This window comes from Rhodnius prolixus, unplaced genomic scaffold, assembly GCF_049639745.1.
Source record: "Rhodnius prolixus isolate KJV_2025 unplaced genomic scaffold, Rpr scaffold_8, whole genome shotgun sequence".
Lineage (NCBI taxonomy): Eukaryota > Metazoa > Arthropoda > Insecta > Hemiptera > Reduviidae > Rhodnius > Rhodnius prolixus.
The window spans coordinates 4,806,614-4,830,554 of NW_027411593.1; the positions used below are offsets into that span (position 1 = coordinate 4,806,614).

General features: G+C 37.5%; 1 protein-coding gene across 1 annotated transcript in view; it reads right to left on the bottom strand.

The window, feature by feature from the left end:
- Positions 1–338: 338 nt before the first annotated feature.
- Positions 339–23,941, bottom strand: part of LOC141450740 (uncharacterized) — a 28,475-nt gene continuing 4,872 nt past the window's right edge. Inside the window, exons 3-4 of the mRNA XM_074121471.1 lie at positions 11,453–11,653; positions 339–2,429 (exon numbers count right to left, since the gene is read on the bottom strand). Coding sequence (XP_073977572.1) covers positions 2,098–2,429; positions 11,453–11,653 — 533 coding nt within the window. The 3' untranslated portion in view covers positions 339–2,097. The remainder of the gene's footprint in view (positions 2,430–11,452; positions 11,654–23,941) is intronic.

A 23,941-nucleotide genomic window follows, 5' to 3' on the forward strand; every position in this document is an offset into this window, starting at 1 on the left:
TCCTTTATCTAAGGGTACCAAACATTTTTATGGAATCCACAAATCAATCGTGGTTGATGCCATTAGTGGGCGTGCACCTTGTCGTATGAGTAAATTCATTGGCTGCGAGCTCTTTTCACTTCCTTCATTATCAAAAAGGTTTTTCACTTTTGGCGCGTTTTATTTTTCTTTTTGCCAGCTGTTTATATTCTTTTTATTTATTTATTTTTGGTCCAGGGCTTCAGAGAAGAGCCCCCCCCCCACAGTCTGCCCCCTTGACAACTCCCCCATGCTAATCAATCAGCTGTTGCAATAGGATTTTGGAAATCATATTTCAATAAAAATAATATACAATGAAATACATTTTATATAAATAATACTTTATTATATATAAATTGGTAAATACGTTTTACATTAAATTGAGACCAACAATCATTTTTTTGGGTAATTAGGTCAGAAATCTCAGTGAGGATATTTTTCTTTTTTTTTTGGGTGGGGTAAAGCTCGGAGGGGGTCTTAATTTTTGCCGTAGGCACTTTATTTTTAATTTTTCTATTTTATAAATTTTCTTTTCATTAGAAAAAAAGTTTATTCACATATATATATATTTGTATTTATATTTTTATACTTTATATAATATATTCACACTTTATAATATTTTTATTTTAATTTTTTCTTTTATATACTATGTACAATTTTTTACTAACTATTTTAAAATCTTCTATGTACATTTAATATATATATATACTCTATAAATATCTGTGTATTTACAACAATAAATAATACTGTTAGATCACAGGAAAGAAGTGGGGGAAAGGCAATAAAGTGCGGGAAAAAAATAAGAGGGAAAAAGAAAAGTGCGGGAGATATTCAATTTTGGCGGGTGTATTTGTTTTTTGTTAAACTTATGTTTGAACAGAGTCAAGATTTTGACCATTTCTCTTCTTTTTCTAAAAAAATCCTCTTTTAATTTTTTCTTTCTTTTCCAAAAGAAAGTTTTTTAGCTGCAGCAAAGGGCTGTCCCATATTTGGTTTTGCTATTCGGGAAATAGATAAGAATTTGGCAGTGCCTTCTTATGGAAATAGTGGAAGATATAGTTTGGTTGTAAAATAGGTTAAAGTTATCGTATATTTCTTGAAATTGAACCTGGATATATCAGAGGACCATTAAAGCTAGTGTAAAGTCTAGAGGAAATTAGCTGATTTTCCTGGATATCTTCCCATCTGCAGTGGAAGGAATCAGATGAGATTCTATCTGGTAAAATCAATTCTAATCAGTCCTCAGAATGGGTTGTTACAATCTTTCGGCCCCCAATAACGTTTTGGGGTCCCAATTCCTCAGCGTGAGATTTACTGTGAGACTGATGTAGCCCTCACAGGATATTTGTAAGCATTGAACATCAATCAGATCAAATAAAAAGGATTAGAAGAACCTCCCTGGAAACGCTCTGGAAATTGGAGGAAGAAATATTCACCACAAGCTTCTTCCCAGAAACGGCAGAGTTCTTTTTTTAGGATAGCCTCATTCCCTTTTTGTGTTCACTGATACAAATCTCTAGTTGTTTTCACTAAATTCAGTGAATATGATTAAACATCGCTTATATCCGGAAGTTGGGCGAACTAATTAAGGGAGCATAAAATAGAGGAACATGATTACTGACTTACTGATCTAACCATTTAGGAAGAGGGAAGCCTTGAGTACTTGATCACTTCATCAGCCATAAATTAAATATGGACAGCCCTTTAAACTTTTATTTAAGCTCGGGGAAAATTTTAGTGGCCCGGAAAAAGTTGTGGTAAAAGGAAAATATTTCTATCGTATTTTAATAAACAATTCTTAAATTTTTTTTGAACCACAGCCTACGTAATAGTTCGTATTTCAAAATGTTCACAATTGTTGACACTTTTTTTTTAACAGTTACTGTTCATATTCTTTTCCGTGCGGTTTGTCTGTTAAATACACTGAATTTGTGCTCTCGTTTTTTTAAAATCTAAATTCGTGATATTATTTCATTAGAAAAAAAACGCTCAGAAAAACGCTACAAATTGTTCCCATTACACTTTTATATCTCCCACACTAACAACAAATCTTTCCATTCGCGCACTTAAAAAAACCGGCTAGTACGGTCTCCACACATGAGCTTTACTATTAGTAGGTTTAGTTTTTGTGGTGGTGGTGGTGGTCGTCGTCGTAGTGTCTTTCGTTGAAGATTTTGGTGAACTTAACTTTGGTGAAGAAGGCGCAGTGGAGTTTGTCGTCAACACTTGGCTATTTGGTACTAAAATTGGAGGCGGTTTGAATGCGGAACTCTGCTGTAAAGGTGGTGCCGCAGTCGGTGGTGGTAACGGTCCTAAAGTGTACGGATGCAACAGAGGATGCAGCGGAAGTGCTGCAGTCAGTGCTGGTGGTACCATTATGTCGGCTGTACTTGCAACTGGACTACTGCTACCTGTAACAGATATCATTAACCACATTACTTACACTTTTTCCCGGTAAGAGAAAAAATATTGGGAGCTTTTCTCTGGTTACTAAAAACTGAGTTTACTATAAAAATATTCCGGAAAAGTGACGTACAAGCATATTTATCTCTTAGAATTCCTATTAACATCTGATCGTTTAGTCATGTCACTTCTGGCCTCACAGGAACCAAACAGTCCTTTTTTGAGGAGCGTGTCGTCCCAGAACGTTTCATCAAATCATCTTCCATAAATAGCATCTCTAACAATACCCATCACCTGAGTGGAAGAATAGGAACAGGGGAAACCTGCAACTACTGGCCACATGATTTTCTTCCCAGTTTCCAAAATTTTTGGAACATGGTTTCAACCACCCTCTGATTTTGCTGCTATTTCTGGTAATCTTTCTACCAGATACTTTTCTTACCTGTTTTCTTCTGACTATTATAGCCACCTAAGCCTCAACCATTACAGTCTTCGTTGCCCTGTCCAACTACACAATATGTATGCAGATCGCTTCTACACCATCCTCCACGTCCTCTAAAACGACCAGCTTTTCTCTGTCTCAGGCGTGGAAACTTCTGTAGTTTTCCACCCAGCTCTTGTACCACAAAATCTGGCCTCTTTCACATATTATCTTAATTTCCCCAAACATAGTATCTGCTATACTTCTTAGTTACTTCTGATTCTGAAACTCTCTTCCGTTGTTACAGACAATACGAAAGATCACTTGATAGAGACTGCACTGTAAAAAGGTTACAGGTGCCTCAAATGTTGATGCACCTCTTTTGACAATTTGATAACCTAGAGCAGGGATGGCGAACCTTTTTGAGACGTGGGTCAAATTTTGTTCATTTTTTTTTTAGTACTAGCTCTTGGGTCACTAATGCCCCATTTGCACAAGAGTTAGGTTTAAAAATTTTTAAACTGAATATTTTCAAAACTAAACATCTTTAAAATTCAGTTGGCTTAACTGGGTAATACGGACGAAACAAGTGCTATGGAATTCTCTTTTTACAAACTTAACTGAACAAACTGAACTGAACCTTACAAAAGTGCGTTTATCTGAAGAAAAATCTAAATATGGTTATTTGCTTTGGGTTATCGATTTTTTTAACAAGCAAAATATGAGTAAAATCATACATTTTATATGATATTTTGTAAACACTTTTGCTTTATTTCAAATACTACAAAAGCGTTTGTCGTCATTTGCGTTTTAGAACTGTAATGATCAAACTAAAGGTTATAGATAGCATTTAAATTGCTTTTGTGTCAATGTGTGATTGAAAAAAAAAAATACAGATAGAATATAAATTATCCACACAATTAGAAAATCTAAATCTGAACCCGCGCAAACAAACAAATGGTTGCCTAGCAATTGTGGGTCAGTGAAAAAGCTTGCGCGGGTCAGTGTCTGACCCGCGGGTTATAGGTTCGCCATCACTGATTTAGGGTCTCCGCTCTTAACTCCGCTCGAATTAATTAATTTAATATTTTAAAAACAATAAAAACTCGGCCATGCAATTGGATCTCGTCAAGCTTTCACCCTTATAAGATCAAGAAAAGACGGTTGGGGTTCTTGGAGTATGGTTTGGAGCCAATCGGTTTGTCATAGTTGGAGAAGAGCAACAAGAGACCAGGAAGAGTTATGGAGAACTGAAGAGTTATGGGCTCAGGGACCTTTTAAAAAGCTGGGAAATAGGCAAGAAAAAGTAAGTGGAAAAGTTATAAAACCGTGTCCAGGCTGAAATAATCTCGGTAAGCGATGATCACTCAATAAACAACTTAATGTGATTAGCGAAGTTAGAAGAGAAAGAAGAACAAGTGGAAGAAGGAGAAGAGGAAAGAGTTGTAATCACTTTGTATCATGAAAACAAAAGAAAAGAGATAGGTTAGTTTAAGGATTAAGTGGCAAGTTAAGAAGATATAAAAGCGAGGGAGAGAGAGAGACGAAGAAAGAAAGAATAGAGGGTAGGCGACCTGTAGCTCTCTCGGGGTAAGGAAATGGATGGAAGCCGAAGGTAATAAAGAGGCGCTCCCAAAGTGTGAGAAGGCAGTAACAAGAGTATTATGAAAGCGTCCGGGAGAGGGTGTACTGGAGGCGAGGCGAAGAGATTGAGGCCTTCAAGAGATTGGTTGGGGGTGTACAAGATACTTATGTTAGCTAAAGAGAGAAGCGACGACCCTGCTCTCTTTTTTCCTTATATCTTAAAGAGAGTTAATACCTTGGCTCTTTCTAAACGGCTCTATTAGAGGGGGAAAGAAACACACCCGGTGTAGCAAAGCAACAAAGAAGTAAAAAGAAAGGTCCGTTTTCTCCTTGCTTTTACACTCTAACAACCCAATACATTATTTTACTTCCCTATTTTATAAACCATCCTTTAAAAAGGAAAGATTTACCTGGCCACTTTATCAGTCAGGCCAAGATTATGGAGATTACACAAAAAAAAAAAATTAGAAGGAATTCTTCCTTGAAGACAACCAAACCAGCTGCCTGCCGTTTTCCTCAGGATTAGAAGAGAACCACATTGTCCTCATCTTTAGTGTGCTTCTTCTATGTGTGTACAAAAATGCTTATACCTTGCTCAAATATCTTCTGGTTTTACGGAGCTTGTTTTGCTTTGAATGTAGAAGAGAAAAGATTGGCCCTAAGTATTGTTTGTGAAACCTCCTCTGGGTACATAAGAGGTTTACCTATAAAATCACGCCTACCGTTTTTTCAAAAAATTTTTTTTGCCATTATTTTTCATGTTAACATTGACAGCAAACATAGAAGTATCTGGCCACAATAGATAAAAAACATCCAGTACGCTTCATTGAACAAAGAGAATGTATTTTTTCCTTTATTGCAAATCCATATTATGTAGGACAAGACCCTAGGTTTGTTCAGCTCATAGTTTTCGCATAAAACTGTCCGCTCATATCTTCTTCTTCATCTTTGTTTCCTGGATTCTTTCAAAAACTATTTTTTTTTTAGTTTTGTCTTGTAATAGTTTGACCCAGCTTAGACAGTTTATATTTAAGATTTCAAAGTATTCTTTGAAATTTTTCTTGGACAGAAATTTTTTTACTGGCGTCTACAGCTTTTTTTTTTTTTGGAAGCTGCAGGTCAAAATTATAAATACAAGTAATGGACATATTTGCTTAGGAGGAAGTAGAACAGATTTTCAGGGATTATGACGACCCGGCGTATTTTCCCTGCCTAACAACACGAACAAAACCTAGGACTGATCCTTTAAGACGAAATACACAAAAAAGGGATTGCAACTATTTGGGTTTTCACAAAAAGGGATTTTGAGTATGTAGGCGGTTATAGACCCGCAATGCTAAGATGTATTGTTGGTTAGTGGTTCGATTCCCCTGGTTTAGGCCTTGGATTTTATTTAATGTTTAATAAAAGAAATTTACAGTAAAGTGTGTTAGGCGGTTATAGGCTAGACCCGCAATGCTAAGATGTATTGTTGGTTAGTGGATTCGATATCCCGGTCTTAGGCCTTGGATTTTATTTAATGGTTAATAAAAGAAATTTATAGTAAAGTATGTTAGGCGGTTATAGGCTAGACCCGCAATGCTAAGATGTATTGTTGGTTAGTGGTTCGATTCCCCTGGTTTAGGCCTTGGATTTTATTTAATGTTTAATAAAAGAAATTTACAGTAAAGTGTGTTAGGCGGTTATAGGCTAGACCCGCAATGCTAAGATGTATTGTTGGTTAGTGGATTCGATATCCCGGTCTTAGGCCTTGGATTTTATTTAATGGTTAATAAAAGAAATTTACAGTAAATTATGTTTGCTAGTCGCTTCCGTCCACGACACCCAATTTGGTAGTTGGACGTTAAGCCCAGCCTGAAAAAATAGGCGATTACTTTACTACTGTTTGCTAAAACCAAATAGTTTTATTATTATTTTTTTTTAACTCTCTTTATTTAATTTACAACTGCCTATTGGCAACAAGTAAATCGGATTACAATACAGTAGTATAGTTTGGCCGATTCTGAGACAGATTTTCAGGGATTATGACGATCCGGCGTATTTTCCTTGCCTAACAACACGAACAAAACTTAGGACGGATCCTTTAGGCGAAATACACAAAAAAGGGATTGCAACTATTTGGTTTTTCCATACTCGACTCAAGCGACAGGAACTTGTAAGTTACCGAATGAACTTTAAAGACTCCTCGACAAACGCTCTAAATTGTCTATTACCAACAAAAAGAAACTCTACTCAGCTCCACTCAGCCCCAAATCTGGACATTAGGACTTGGAACTGTACGGTACTGCAAAGCGTTCCAATCTCAACCGCATCCACAATACCTTCAATCAAAAAAATCCTACACACAATCCTTAACGCTCCTTTTTTACGTAAGCAATCCACACTATCCACACTGATCTAAAAATCCCACATTTTTCCTTCCTTGACCTAGGCCAAATTCTCGTTTGCACCAAATTTCATTCCCAAACACTTCAACCCGCTCATAAATAATCTATCCCAAACTGACTCTTCCCTCGAATCCTCGCCCGAAGACTGAAGCTTCGATTTCCTCGCGATCCCCTGATCGCATGATGTAAAAAAAGGACATCCTTTCGAATTCACTTCAACGGCATCTTGTGTTAGTCGGACTCATGATGGTTTTATCGTTGGATGGCCCTCATTCAAATCTTTCCATTTTTATTTATTGTATTGTAATCCGATTTACTTGTTGCCAATAGGCAGTTGTAAATTAAATAGAGTTAAAAAAAAACTATTTGGTTTTAGCAAACAGTAGTAAAGTAATCGCCTATTTTTTCAGGCGGGGCTTAACGTCCAACTACCAAATTAGGTGTCGTGGACGGAGGCAAATAGCAAACATACTTTACTGTAAATTTCTTTTATTAACCATTAAATAAAATACTAGGGCTAGACTAGTACCGCAGTTCATCTACGCTTTGCGGGTCTAGCCTATAACCGCCTGACATACTTTACTGTAAATTTCTTTTATTAACCATTAAATAAAATCCAAGGCCTAAGAGTAGGAATCGAACCCACTAACCAACAATACATATTAGCTTTGCGGGTCTAGTCTCTTAACGCCTAACATATTTTACTGTAAATTTCTTTTATTAACCATTAAATAAAATCCAAGGCCTAAGACCGGGAAATCGAACCCACTAAACTAACAATACATATTAGCTTTGCAGGTCTTTTAGCAAACAGTAAGCTATTTTAAAGAAATATCAAATTTAAACTGTTCAGGGAAACTTCCCACGTGCATTTCCGGTGACGTTGAAACTTAAAGAACACGATTGCGTACTTCCCCTATCAGGTGGTGTAAAATAAATCCGTGTTACTCCTAATTATTTTTTAAAACTTAAAATTTTGGGAAAAAATCTTTTCTTAAGAAAGGAGAGAACACAAACATACTCAAATGTTTAGGTGGATGAGGGACAAATCTATGGGAATATTAGCTCTCCTATATATATTGGTAAGGTGTGCTGCGTCAAACACTCCGGAGGGTGATGTTCGGTGAGCCGTGATCTCTGGGGGATGTACGTAAAAAAAGAAGGCTAGTGGGAATTACTGGTGTAGGATATGGCCGCGATATGTGTGGTGCAGTATGTTGTGTGGCCCTTACAATTTTGCCCAGAACCTTTGGGCTGAGGGTGAAATAAGGCTGAGGATGATGACGAGCTGCAAGGAGGGAGAAGAGAACCCAATGTAACAGGAGGTCCTCCTATGATTCAAATCAGTGAACGCTATGTGTAGAAGATAAGGGTTGCCGGCTAGCCCTTATCCACTGAATGGATGAACGGGGGTTCCTATTGATCTCCTCCCTTACGCCCTATTCTCCATCTCTCTCTTAGTCGATCATACTACTATAGAAGAAGGTATGAGTCACACACACATATCCTCCCTCTCACTCTTACGACAGTTTGAGTAGGAATACCCTGAGGGTGCCTATTATTCTGAAACCCACCCTCGCTGGCTTACCATAGTGTGCCCACTATCTTTCCCCCCCTATCTGTCACCCACCGTCTCATTATTATTATTTTATACCATGCCTTCCATGCAACCGTAACACTGGAGGGTGGTCCCTCGAATAACGCCCCCTCCACAGACATCTCTCTCTAAAACCCACCGCACAGCTCTTTAGATCCTCTCATCTGTAATCCGAGTAGCAGACCATTAGCTCAATCTTGCTACTCAACATTACTCTATAAAACTTATTTAATTATTTATAAAATCTTAAGCCGCACTATCTTCTTAAAACAGGATTGTAGCAAAGTCCCCTTCTTAAGGTAGGATCAAGGTATTAAAGAATATACTACTTATATTGCTGACTAGCTGCCACATACGAGGGTCGTTTGAAAAGTCCGTGCTAAAATAAAAACTACTTAATTTTTTGGGGTAAACCTTTTTTATTTTACAACATACTCTCCTTTTAGGCTTATACACTTCGTCCAACGCTGCTCTAGTTTGTTGATCCCTTCCGAATATTATGATTTGTCCCAGTCTAAAAAATAGCCGTTTCTGCAATCACCTCCTCGTTTGAATAAAATCTTTTTCCCGCCAGCCATTTCTTCATATTGGGGAACAAATAGTAGTCCGAGGGAGCCAAGTCTGGAGAATAGGGGGATGTGAAACGAGTTGGAACCCTATTTCCATTCATTTTGCGACCACAACTGCTGAGGTGAGAGCTGGTGCGTTGTCGTGATGGAAAAGGACTTTTTTGTGGGCCAATCGTGGGCGTTTTTCTTGCAGCTCGGTTCTCAAACGGTCCAATAACGATGAATAATATGCACCTGTAATAGTTTTACCCTTTTCCAGATAGTCGATGAGGATTATTCCTTGCGAATCCCAAAAGACAGTCGCCATAAGCTTTCCGGCCGAAGGAACGGTCTTCGCCTTTTTTCGCGCAGATTCCCCTTTGGTAACCCATTGTTTAGAATTGTTCTTTGGTCTCAGGAGTGTAGTGATGTATCCATGTTTCATCCACAGTGACGAAACGACGCTTAAAGTCCTGCGGATTCTTCTGGAACAGCTGCAAACCGTCCTTGCAACACTTCACACGATTTCGTTTTTGGTCAAGCGTGAGCAATCGCGGCACCCATCTTGCGGATAGCTTTGTCATGGCCCAAATGTTGATGCAAAATATTATGTACCCGTTCATTCGAGATGCCCACAGCACTAGCAATCTCACGCACCTTCACTCTTCTGTCATCCATCACCATATCATGGATATTATCAATGATTTCTGGAGTAGTAACCTCAACAGGGCGTCCAGAACGTTCAGCGTCACTTGTGCCCTATATGGCCACTCCGAAAATTTTGAAACCACTTATAAACTGTTCTAATCGAAGGTGCAGAGTCACCATAATGTTTATCAAGCTTCTCTTTAGTCTCCTGAGGCGTTTTGCCTTTCATAAAGTAGTGTTTAATCAACACACGAAATTCTTTTTCGTCCATTCTTTTGAAAATCACTCGACTTCCTCGATTCAAACGAATGCCAAACACAAAGAAATAGACCGATCTGGCTGAAACTTGGTGTGTGTTCTTCCAAGAGATGCTACTAACTAAACATAACCTCGATACGCGCCAGTGGTGCTATCTCTCTGACTTTGCACGGACTTTTCAAACGACCCTCGTATTCTGAATATTTATACTCAAGGTGTGCGATCCTAAACTTTAATAATAGCACTTCCACTGCATCACCATCACCGAATTCGAAAAATTGCCATCCGGTTCTTTTATTCTGCGTATTCTAATCGGTTGACGTCATCACGGCTCTTTATTATCAGTAACGTTGACGTTGTCCTTTTTTCCTAAACTTTGAGCGCTGATTTAATTAAAAATTCTAATTAAAAAAGCTTTTGTAAGTTGCGCAAAAGTACTCTGTCAGTAATAATTTTTTTTTTTTTTAATTTATTTTGTAATTTACAATCTGTATAAGTATATACAATAAGTAAATAGGAGGTAAATAAGATGAACTGGTGCGGGAAGAGCAGGAGGAGAGAAGCTACCCAGCGGTAGCACTCTCTATAGGAAAGAGGAGAATGTGAGGAGGAGAATTGGAGAAAGAGAATACGAGGAGGAGAGAGAAGAGATAGGAGAATAATGGCGTTTAGTTCTTCAGACTACAAGGAAGTCGCGGGGGGGGGGCCACTGGCGATTCAGTCGGCGCGGAGTATAAGGGATGTCATAGGAGGCGAGTGACTGTACAAGAGGATTAGAGCTAGTCGAAAGAGTAGTGTGGAATAATTAATAAATATAAGAATAATTCAAATTCATAGCTGTGCGAGCCTTACAATCTAGAATCATTATATGCTAATAACTTTATAAGGGTCTCACGAAGTCTTTACCTTGAAAGCCTAACTTGAGGATATCCAATTGATAAAACTATATGATAACACAGACTTGCTTCGCAGGCATTCAATTTCCATACTCCTTTTGAGTTGAGTATAATCCTCAGAAAACGAGAGGGGAATAGTATTCAGGGATAACTATAACTTGCTGCGCCACAATGCCTCTCCTGCAATACTTCCCAAGGGATTGCATATCCTCCTCCAAATACCAGATGGAGGAGTGGTGAGCCGGTAACAGGGATAGCACGCTCTCCACCTTGCTTGCTTTAAAACTAAATACTTAAACTTCTATTCATTTGTTGGGTTTATCGGAGGACTTGATATTAAGTGTTCCTCTAAAGTACCGAATCGAAACTATACAGATCTGCCATCTATATACATTAAAGGTATTCAAAGTACTGTTACGAGTTCCGGGCTTGAAGAAACGGAAATATGCACAGTTTCCGCTATTATTTCTCAAATTTGATTTGAACCCTTTTTTTAATTTTTGAAATGGAATTCTCAGGGAGTACGTAAATTAATTTTTGTTTAAAAGGACTTTAAAAAGTTTCCCTTTGGGCAAGGTTGAAGGATTTCTTGAGGAGGAACAGTGGGTCATTGAATTCGTAGCCCTTTCAGCTGGTTTACATGGTCTATTATAGTTAAAATCCATACTTAATTTTATTAAAACTAAATTTACCTTTGGATGGCGAAGGAAGTTGAGGAGGCGTCGTGCCTACAGGCGGTGGTGGTAACTTGCATAAATCTAGGGGAGGCCTCCGCAGATAGTCCGCTGTCGACCAGTAACTACTCAGATAGGCTGCGTCCAACCAGTGTGGATGTAGAAAGGAGAATCCACCTAATCCTACCGCACTTTGTGGGCCGTTCATGTAGTGGTAATCTGGAACAAAAGAGTTCGGTAAGAAATTAACTACGTTATAATAGAGGAACAGGGGGAGTGAGTTCCTAAATGTGTGGTATGTTTCTCACTCATCGCCTCCAGATCGTCTTAGGCTGGAAACATAGTGGAGCGGCGAGCAAAGCGGCGATGATAGCTGTTTCAAATCAAAGAGACCAACGAGCAGCGAGCAAAGAGTCGCATGCACATAGTGACCGAGTTTCGTCGCGTTTCTCCTTTCGACGAGACATAATGGAGGAATTATTTCTATATGAAAATTCTTCCTAGAAAATTTTGGTATTTACAGCAGCTTAGTAGCAGGAGCTGCAGTGTTCCTTGATATAAACAGGACTAGACATGAACTTGGTGAATTCCATCACATAATAACAACAACTTCGGGAGCATCCTGGCAAGTTTCATGCGTATTTTCGAATGTCTATTCCAGCAGTTGATTACATACTAACCAGTGTTGAAGGCATGTTAATCAAGAAAAGGACGAATTTCAATTAATCCTGTCCCATTTCTTATCCAACACAAATCGGTTGTGATGTAGAAGATCCTTTTGGTCCCACAGAGGTTTCCTTAAATAAAACTACACCAATAAATGCAGCAATATCCATTTTAAGCCTAGAAAATTGAGCGCGATGAGAGCGAAGAAATCAAACATGTCACAACGCGTTGCTCTACTCTCTCTCTTGGTAGCGTTGCTCTATCTTCGCTTTGCTCCCCCACTGTGCGTGGTCCCAAATGTTAACTTGTTTTGCGTTTGTTTTTCGCCGCTTTGCAATGTCGCTCCACTATATTTCCAGCCTTAAACGTCTTTTTTATAATCAAAATTTGGTGAATGATTTTAGAGTTCAGTTCCAGGAAATATGATTTTCAGGTGTCGCACTGGGTTGCCAATTTAGTAGATGGTGCGATTGTTGAATATTTTGTGAAAATGACGTTTTCTTTTAATTTCTTATTTTTTTTTAATCATTTATTTAGTTACAATCAACGCATTTTGCGTTATAAGCAACAATGTTAACAGTAAATAACATATCACACACATACCAGAGTGGAGAAGTTACCCAGCGGTAACACTCCAAAAAACATGTTAAATTCTACTGACTCTCTTCATCAGTAAGGAGATCGCGAGGCCACACTGTCTTTTAAGACTGTCCTAGAAGTGTTGTCTGGAAATGTTCTGGAAGATAGAAGTTGTACAAGTGGATTGTGATAAGATTGAATGTTAAGATGGAAATTTCTGTAACGTGTTTTCAGTAATACTTGTGTTGCACGAAAGGAATGTTCAAGTCTGTGTGAATGGTTTGGATTGGTGACGTAGAAACGAGAGTTTACTATAGTGCGAAGAATTTTAGATTGCAAGGACTGGATCCTTTCGCAGATTTGAGCGTTTGGTTGAACCTCCACAGTTCGATGCCATAAGCCCAGACTGGCTTTAATATACTTACATATATAAGTCTTTTGTTGTCCAGAGTGAGTTTTGATCTACTGTCGAGTAGTCTTTTCAATTGTCGGAAGCGTCTGTTGAGTATTGAGATCATATAGATTTCCTGCTTTGAGTTTTCTCTAGAAATACGTGTTTTTAGTTTTATCAGCGGTAACTAAAAAATTGGAAACTTGCTGAAAATTTCCTTTTGTATTTTGGTTTCCTTTCAGGTGGTTAGCTCAAATTGTTAGGGAATGGTTAGATTTTCCTCCGTGGTGGTGCGCTTTTTTGTGGAAGTAAACGTTGCGCTAAATTATTACTAAGTAAGGGGGCTATTGGATTAAGTTGCGTCTTAAAGTATAGATTTATTGATAGATGAAAATTCGAAGCTGGTGGAAATTAAAGAAAATAAGGGATAAAATAAACGGGGGAAAAAAGGGAAACTTTGATATAGTGTAATCAAAGTTGATAACAAAAAAAAAGAAATAAAGGTAAATAGATTTGTTCAAACTACGTCCTCAAATAAGCCATAAAGAGCGGTAACACAAATGGGGAAGTTAGTAAGTGAAGTAGTGGGGGGGGGGCCAGGCATTGGAGGAGAGTTTGTGTGTCGCACACAATGATAGTAAACTAAGGGTGGCTACAGTGGTCCCTTCTTTTGTGTTCAATAGGACCCTTTTTTTCTCTACCTTGTGTGAGTGTGTCTGTGTGTGAGGATTTATAGTGAATACTCTTTGGAAAGAGAGTGTGTGGAGAGGAGAGAGATAGAGAGAGACTTGTATAAGGCCCCCCCACCCCAGAGACCACGGGGGAGTCTGCGAGACCAACTCTGCTGGAGGAACTGCTTTAGATTTCACACAACGAACGGCCTTCTGGTAGTAGATCTCTCCCCTCAGACTTACACATAGTAGCTTGGGTTTGGGATTCGTGCACACTAATGCCACCGCTGAATTAGTGGAAGCCGCCAGCTGGGCCCTCTACACACTAACACTAACAAACGTATTTTTGTTGAATGAATCATTTTGTTCCATGGATTTATGTTCATAATTTAAAGAAAAAATCCCCTACTCCTTCTCTGATTTACCCCCACTCCTAAGAGCCTAATCATTCATTATATTAAGAATAAATATACGCACACCTCACGTCTTACAACTTCATTTCTCAATCTAAAAACTTGTACACTCTTTATCTATTCAACTTAACTAGATCTTCACGAAAATCTGGCAAACATCTTTCAAAGATTACAATCACCATTGAATTAGCAGCAATATTTTGCGTTTGACTCCTCCTGATCTCACACTAAGCATACTCAACAGATATATCCGGTGTTGATAACTTTAAAATGGTTCGGAAAATTTCTCCTCTTAGTTTTTTGTTTTTTAAAAATCTTTTATTTTTAAAAAGATTGTTGCAACAAGTAAAATGTGGTAGATGATTTAAAAAATAACGATGAAAATAAACGATTGGAGAAGGCACCCAGCTGTGTGCTGGTATCCTATGAGACCCGCAAAGCTGATATGTATTGTTGGTTTAGTAGGTTCGATTCCCCTGGTCTAGGCCTTGGATTTTATTTAATGGTTAATAAAAGAAATTTACCGTAAAATATGTTAGGCGTTAAGAGACTAGACCCGCAAAGCTTAGGTGTATTGTTGGTTAGTGGGTTCGATTCCCCTGTCTTAGGCGTTGGATTTTATTTAATGGTTAATGTGAGCAGTTTATAGTAAAGTATGTTAGGCGGTTAAGAGACTAGACCCGCAAAGCTTAGGTGTATTGTTGGTTAGTGGGTTCGATTCCCCTGTCTTAGGCGTTGGATTTTATTTAATGGTTAATGTGAGCAGTTTATAGTAAAGTATGTTAGGCGGTTAAGAGACTAGACCCGCAAAGCTTAGGTGTATTGTTGGTTAGTAGGTTCGATTCCCCTGTCTTAGGCGTTGGATTTTATTTAATGGTTAATGTGAGCAGTTTATAGTAAAGTATGTTAGGCGGTTAAGAGACTAGACCCGCAAAGCTTAGGTGTATTGTTGGTTAGTGGGTTCGATTCCCCTGTCTTAGGCGTTGGATTTTATTTAATGGTCAATAAAAGGAATTTACAGTAAAGTATGTTTGCTAGTCGCCTCCGTCCACGGCGCCTAATTTAGGTAGTTGGACGTAAAGCCCGCCTACATAAAATAGGCAATTACTTTACTTTACTGTTTGCACTTATGACAGTAGATCGCGAGGCCATCTTCTCTTCAATTTTCTTGGAGGATTGACCTGGTATTGCAGAAGAAGATAGTTTTTCGATTAGTGGGTTAGGATGAGCTGTTGTAGAGGAGTGAAATTTTAAGGAAACGAGTTTTAGCAAGATCTTTAACGGAAGGGATTTCGTCTTAATTAAAAAAAATAATAATAAATAATAATATTAACTAAGGAAGAAAATTTATTGAAGATTTGTATCTGTGCAGCACTTTGTTACTATTTACGGATACTTCAAAAGGGATGCGCTTCATTGCGCATTAGTCATCCTTGCCCTAACTTTTTTTTCTTTTTTACATTACAACATTTCAAATACAAGTTTTAGACCTTCATCAGTGTTTTTGAAATTTAAAGAATATCGTATTTTTTTTTCTTTTAAAGAAAATCAAAAAGCTAAATCAGTTAAGTTTACTTTTAAAGAAAAAACATTAGAATAAAGTTACGCTACTTTGTGGGATTTTGTTCGAAACTTTGGCAATAGAAGCGACAATATTACCAGATCAGGATATCACAGGTTTGAACAGGTCGCGTTATTTTATTTTTGAGATATCCTACATACGCGCAAGGTAGAGAGAGAGAGAGAGGGAGTGAGTGAATGAAAAGAGAGGGAAGACAATTGAAATTGATAATAAATTCGATGTTCCAATTTAAATGAATGTGATTTGCTCTGGTTGGGAATTGAGTTAGACAATCTGGTTTAAATGCTTTTCTATATATATGTATATATAAATAGAATAGCTAATGATTTTGGGTTGTTTAATTTACGATTGTTAACCATCGACTGACATATATACAAACTCACACACACAACTCAGCTGAATGTTTGTGTTATAATGACCCCCGCTGAATACAGCACACATAGCACTAAACAACCAACACAAACATGTGAGTGTATGTGATAGTTCTAAAACTAGTGTGTTGTAAATGATTCCAGTTCATTCCTAAATACATGATGATTTACATATGCGGATAAACACCCAGAAAAGCACGTATATATATACACACACAGGCAAACACGTATCTTTAGTTTATAAATTCTATATGTGTGAGAAATGAACTCTGTTTGTCCATCAAGAACTCATCAAGAATGATTCTTGCCGTATTTAAGGAGTGACGTAAATAGAAACCAGATGTTTTTTTTTATTTTTTTATTGGACAAAGATTAGAAAAAGATGGTAATAATGTATTTTCTAAGCCTTGTAATAAATAATTTAAACCCAGTTCCTATATAAACCATTCGGGCATTCCTGTTTACTTTAATCAAAGTTAATTTTAAACTTGAATACATTCCTGTAGAGTTAATAATAGATTGTTCCTTAAAAACAGGCAACACAACGCGAGTTTATCCTCCTCTTCATTTTCTATTCTGGTTTTCTTTTGACAACGGCACTTTTTCCTTTAAAAAAGGATATTAATTGCAGAGAGGAATAACTTGAAGCTTTAGTTCGATGAGCTTTAAATTTAATTTAAGTTGTTAAGGTGGAAGGAACTACAAAACAATTAAAATCAAAGTAAAGTAATTGCCTATTTTTTCAGGCGGGGCTTAACGTCCAACTACCAATTAGGTGTCGTGGACGGAGACGACTAGCAAACATACTTTACTATAAATTTCTCATATTAACCATTAAATAAAATCCAAGGCCTAAGATCGGGGAATCGTAACCACTAAACCAACAATACATCTTAGCTTTGCGGGTCTAGTCTATCACTGCCTAACACACTTTACTATAAATTTCTCATATTAACCATTTAAATAAAATCCAAGGCCTAGAGACCGGGGAATCGAACCCACTAAACCAACAGTACATCTTAGCTTTGCAGGTCTAGTCTCTTAACCGCTCGGCTACCGTGGCGGGTTCGATATGTTCACGTACACCTTTATATTGATGTCCTTAATGGACAGGAAACTTTGAAAATCTGGAATTCAATTAAAATTTTAATTCCAGATAGTAGATGAATTCAGTCATCTCGGCGTTAATTCCTCTTAGGAGGCAATTAAAAGAGTCACCGCTACACAAATTCGGGATGTTTAATTATATGGATAGAAGTCCAAATTTAGGTTGTAAAAGGCGTTGGTCCTAAACCTGCTTCCCAAAACTTGGCATATAATCAAGACAGGTGAAAAGTACGTCCTAGTTTACGTAAAAAGAAAAATTCTGCGAAAAATCTTCGGTGCAGTGAAAGAGGATGATTTATAAAAAAAAAGGGAACAGATTCAAAAAGGATTGAACGAAATTTAAAGGGAAGATAAGAAACTGAAGAAGTAAGAGTAAGACTCACAATAGATTGAACTGACAGGCTGCGTGGGTTGGACTGTGGACGGATGAAGTGTCAAGGAGAGGACTTTGAACAAATAACAGGAATAACAGGAACGCCCAGAGTCAGGTGGGCTGCTGAACCAATGGAAACACCTGGAAAAAAAAAACTCTTTGAAGGAGCCAAGTCCCATTTAGGGATGTAGCGCTACAAATTTGATGAAATTAAGGGACAGAGTGTAAATTAAATATAAGAGTTGCCAGAAGCAGAGAAAGCGTATGAATCCTTAAGGTGAAAAGGGATTGCAGATTAGGTCTGAGTTTCCATACAGTAAAGAAGGAGTTGTTGTCATCATTACCTTGGATCCTTATGTTACCAGTTCAAGAATAACACTGGGTGTATGCGAGAGGTGTACTTTGTTTGAAATCTTGGGGAGATTTGGGGCTTGAGGATATTTGGCAATGTAGCAGGCTGGATGACTACATCTAGAGTTTAGTGTCACATTCACTCTTCCAGTAATAATATTGATCTGAGGAAAGCGGATAAGATCAGACAATTGGGTACATCTGTTTGCAAGTCTGTTCAGTGGAGACTCTGCTTTTCTGGGATAAGTTCTTAGTGAACTTAGTTGTGTAGCTAATTTGCATTATAGATACCCCATGCTTTAGCTTGCGAAAACAGGCCGTGCTTGTTAGCTTATAATTGCGGGAACTTGTAAGGTGCGTCACTCTAAATCTTTTTTGCTCGAAGTCTTTTTATTTTACAAATATTTAGAGCTAATATCTGTGCTCTTTAAATTGTTGCAAATACTCGTACGCAGAATTAGTGCTTAACTATATTTGGCAAGATCAGCACAGCCTGTTGATTGGTGGACCATAATAGAGTAATAATAATCACTTTAATTAACCCCCCACAGAACTACAATAAAACAATGTCCATTGATTTTAATAGTTTACAATCATTAATGAACTCTTGTTTTTCCATTGTTCCTCCCTCTCCTAAAACAAAGTTGACGTCATAAAATCCTCTTTTTAAATCCTCGAATATCAACTCCTGAAAAAAAAAAACCTACCCTCTCCCCATTGTTTTGGTTAGCCTATTTTCCAATTCTTCCCCATAATCCCTTACTCTCCACACCGTAAATCTAATGGGGAGGATTCACACAGAACGTTTAAATAAAAAAGGGTGAATTCATTAGGTGCCCTTTTTATATCGTTACAAATATATCCAATTTGTTGATTGTGTATTTTGTGAATTGTAATTTAAAGGGCAAATATTTACGAATCAAAAAAATAAAAAAAATAAATAAAGACAAAGAAGATTAGTTTAAATAAAGCGGTTTATTATTTTCACTTTTTTTTTACTACTCGGAGGAAATGCGAATTTTTACCGGAAATACCGCACAAAAAAATGTTTTGTTTTTTGAAATTGAAATATTCATTAAAGCACTTCCTTTTGAAAACGGTGAAAAACTGAAAAGAACAACTCAGTATCCACGTTCACTTAGATTCTTCTTCCGTCGCAAAGCACGTGAGTTCATAGACTTAACCGGACTCAAAATCATTTGGCAATGCCTTGGGAAACTCATTGACATGGACTGGGAAAAATATCGCACCATTAAGCCGGAAGCTTTTAAGGAAAGAATAGAAGTGATCGACATGTCTCAGGATAAGTGACAGTGTTTCCTGGAAGAGCTTAGAATGTGTGATGGAGCTATAAGCTCTGAATTAAGCCCCAGGATGGAGACAGGATTGAGTTGCTAGAGTAAACGGAATGCTTGGTTGCTAGAATAAACGGAAGAGGAGCTTAGAATGTGTGCTGGAGCTATAAGCTCTGGATTAAGCCCCAGGATGGAGAAAGGTGAAGATCTATATAAACGGAAGAGGATTGAGTAATTCTGCCAAATCTTTGTTTATGGAATAGGCTTCATATTAGACAGACGGTTTTTCTCAGAGATACTGTGATACCATTCATTCGAAGATTGAAAAAGCTAGTATACACTAACTAGTGTTAGAAGAGAACAAAGTGCCTCCCTAGAATATCCTAAGTTTCTGCCACAGTTTCTACTTGGGAGGAAGGGATTCAGAAGAGGAGGTGTGCTCAGAAGATCTGAGGAGACATAATTCAGGTCCATGGTTCTCTCTTCATCGTGAAGGACCTTTGCTGTATGGTGTGTGATGGATACAAGAAGCTGTATTGATCACTTGACCCTTTTAGGAAGTAAGGAACGAATCGTAGTACCTGGTTACTAGAATTCAGGTAGTTGAACCTCCAGAATGAAATAATAAGATCATTTAGTGATAAAACTTGATAATATCCTTCAATCATTCCTTAGAAAACAAATCATTATCAATGATTTTGTGGATAATGGCAAAAATCATGAAGTACACTATCCTTTATTTTGAACTTAATAAAATGTAAGATATGCAAATTAGATCCAGTTACATCCCTCCGAGTTTCTCCCATAGATCCCCTACAAGAGGATAGTTACAATATACCGGGTCCATCTGACCGTTCTGTGTGCATACACACGAAATAGGAAGGGTTTCAGGGCAGACAAGGGAATGAACCTCATTTGCATTCTACATGAGTGACTCTTTCCTTTGTAGTTCCACCAGGTTTTTCCAATGGAAAGCAAAGTAATTTTTTGGAAAGAAGGGAACACAGTGACTGACAAACAAACATTGAACAAGGAAACTTGCTGCTATTATTATTGGTTTGTGTATTGAAGGTTGTGTTTTATTTTGGGTTAAACCCTACTGTAACCTTCTCGGAGGTGAGAGAGAGAGAGATAGAGTGGGGGAAGGAAGGTGAGCCCTTGAATTTCCTCTAGAACAGCAAATATTTGTTTCAATTTTGTCTGTCGCTAGATTTTTACTTCCTTTTTTTTTTTAATACTCTTTTGTTATTTGTCGTGAAAAATATTTGTTTACTAAATTGTATTTTGGAATTAGCGAGAGTGGTAACGTACTGGAAAACGCTGTTGTTTTTCCAGGCACGGATTAATTTCAAGCGGAGGTTTCCCCATTTGTTAGCCCTGCCATTTAAACGAGAAGTGAGAAATTTAAGTTTGAATTATGTATAACTATGTATATCAAAGCGCTGCCTGTGCATTTCAATTTGAAAACTACACGGAAAAAAAGGGGGTTTAATACCAATTTTTGACGAAGATTTGGGCATCATTATTGAAGTTCATCACACAAACTTTCAGATGGGTCAACTTAGTTGAATGTAATGGTTTTAGTCTCGTGAGTTACAGCCAGATGAATATACGAGGTGTGGCTATTAAATAACGAGACTATTGCTGTATAACATCTTATTTTCAATTTATACATATTTAGTTATTATCACCTTCAATATACACCCCTCCCCTATCCCTACAACGCTCCACGCGAATTTACCATTGTTCGAAACAGTGCTGGAAGTCTTTTTCTGTGAGCTCCTGCATGTCGCGAGCCGCTTTTTCTTTCACAGCTTCAACGGACTGAAATCGTGTTCCTTTTAATGCAGATTTGACTTTGGGCGAACAGATCTAAAGTCACATGGGGCGGCCAGGTCAGGCGAATAAGGCGGATGGCTCAGAACTGGGATGTTGTATTTGGCCAGAAACGTCTTGACAGACAATACAGTGTTTTGATGGAGAACCCATGACTTGTTCTTCCACAAATTGGATCGTTTCTTCCTTACTCTTTCACGGAGTTGAGTAACCACCTCACGGTAGTAATGTTGATTAATTATAATCTATATTTTCATCCGTTTTGGACGTGGAAGGGCGTCCGGGCGGTCATCATCTACGACGTCTTCTCGGCCATCTTGGAAACGCTTGAACCACTCAAAAACTTGCGCACGTGATTAACATTCATCGCCATAAACTTCTTTTAATAAAAGATAAGTTTCAGTAGCGGTTTTACCCAGTTTCATGTGAAATTTCACGACAATTCGTAGCTCTACTACATGTGTTGTATCATGTTTGCGGCAAAACGAAACTAACACCTCTTACGCAAACGACGGTTCCGGTCAGACAGATTTCTCTACAAACCCGTGAGACGCTGCAATCGAAAGAGAAGGCTTTACGCTGCACTGCTGTTGGTCGTTAGGATTTGGCGCATACATAGTTCTTTTGTAGCAGCATCAGTCTCATTATTTAATAGCCACACCTCAAATGGTATACTCTGAGAAAACGGCTGAAGTCCCATCCAAAACACGGATAGAAAGAGAGAAGTCCTGCAGGTGTGGATTTCTAAGCTGTATTAATATTGTTTTGTCTAGTTTTATGAAAGTTATTTATGAAAGGTATGTATTAGTCATGAACATCCTCAATTAGTCATGAACACCCTGCATGATAGACGGACTAGACTCACAGATGAATAGAATTTTGTCGTGGGAGTTGCATGGCGTTTATATAGGGAAATATGATATCTAAATTACATTACATTCTTACTTTCACTATCTGATTCGCGAGGGTTATCGTAAGAAACTGGAAATTAGACATACAGACAAATAGACACAGAGGCCCCACCAATGTTTAAAAATATTTGTTAGATACTTTTAAGGAATACTAAAGAATGGTCCATTCAATGCACTGTATAGATTACAAAAGCATATTTCAATAAACACTGAAACTGTAAACGTTTCAAACTTTAAAGTTGCTCTCCTGAAAAATCTATAAAATGGACACTTAACCCTTTTCTTCCCGTGAAGTCTTCAATTTATTGTTTTTGAAAATATATTTTAAGAATTTCAGGTTTTTTCAATACTTTTCCAAAACGGAAATGATTATTAAAAAGAAAATTATTGATTGCCCTAATTATTCGGATCTGTGCATAAAAAGTAATATACAGACAAAAATTTCCATTTTCACATACGAATATCAAGGTATAGATACGAACTATTGGAAAAATCAGGATCAGACTCATGTACTTACAAAAAAATAAATTGACATACTTACTTAGCTAATTAGGAAAAACGACAAAAAAAAACAACAAAAAAAATGGTGAATGTGTTAATTTGGAAAATGCCAGCCAGAATGCGCTGTGTTTGTGTGTGTAAAAATGTCGGTGTCAGACGAGGATGGTCAGATGGAGGTGATGTTTGTGAATGTTGAAGTTCATGTGCGGACACATTTTCACCTGTAAATAATTAAGTATGCACAGATGGGAAAGCTGTTGCACTTACTATATGTATATGTAACACAGGGAAAAACAAGTTGCACAACCAGGCAGCTTTTCACTTGTAATTTATATATATGTATTTTATACAGTTTGTATATATGTGTGTAAATATTGATGGATCCTGTCCGTTGCCATATACAGTTATGTGTTACCTGAAGCTGGCAAAATCTGTATTTGTTTGTCCAAGAGAGATATTAAATTTTCTGCTAGCACCTCCCCTGCCAACACACCTTTCAGCTGGTTATTTACAGAGTTTTTAGAATTTAGGAATTGTGAAATTTCGATTTTCAATGTTAGGAATGTGTTTTACAATATACAGGTTCGAGTCTGGATTAAGGGTGATATAGTTTTTAAAAGAAAATTTTATTTATTTTTTTTGAAAGCTCCCCCCCTCACGCCACGGAAAATACGAATGTCCTGTTGTTGTACGAGTGAAATATGTAATAGATTTTATCATGAAGAAAAGTCGATAATTATTCCGGAAAAAATCCTAAAATTTTGACGAATTTGAATTCAGCATATTTCAAATTCCATCTTTACAGTAACTTGTTTAAAAAGGAAACTTTAGAGGGAAACTTAAGAAGGCACCCGGTCTAAGATCCCGGTCCTTCCCAAAAATACGCTTAACAAAAATTTTATATACGCCAACTTATCACCAAAAATACTTGACAATTGGCAACACTGACTTCCTTATAACCTAACACAGATCACACATAGTCCATGAACAGACAAGACAGAAGACCCTTTAAGGATGTAAAATATCATATTGTCAATTAGGTAAATAATTTTTGTAAATTTCGTTTAGAGTTAGAAATTCGGAGATAAGTAGAGAAAGACCCCTCCAAAGAATTACGGAGAAAAAAGGTTGCAGTGGCTCGGACATGTTTAAAGGATGGAAGAGCAAAGGATTCCTAGTCGGATCATGGACTGGGACGAAGGAGAAGAGGCAAGCAGAAGCTGTCATGGCTGAAGATGGCTAAGGAGGATATGGCGTTTCAATAGAAGATGCGAAAAATAGAGAGATTAACTGATTGCGAAAAACGATAACTTTAAATGATTGCAAAACTTTCCCTTAGTAGGAAGTGTAAGATCAGAATGTCGCTTTAATGGTACGTAGGGGAGGCGTAACCCTTCCATCCTGCCTAATTTTATCAAAATCGGGCTAAGATTTACAGAGTTATTGCTAATAATAATTTT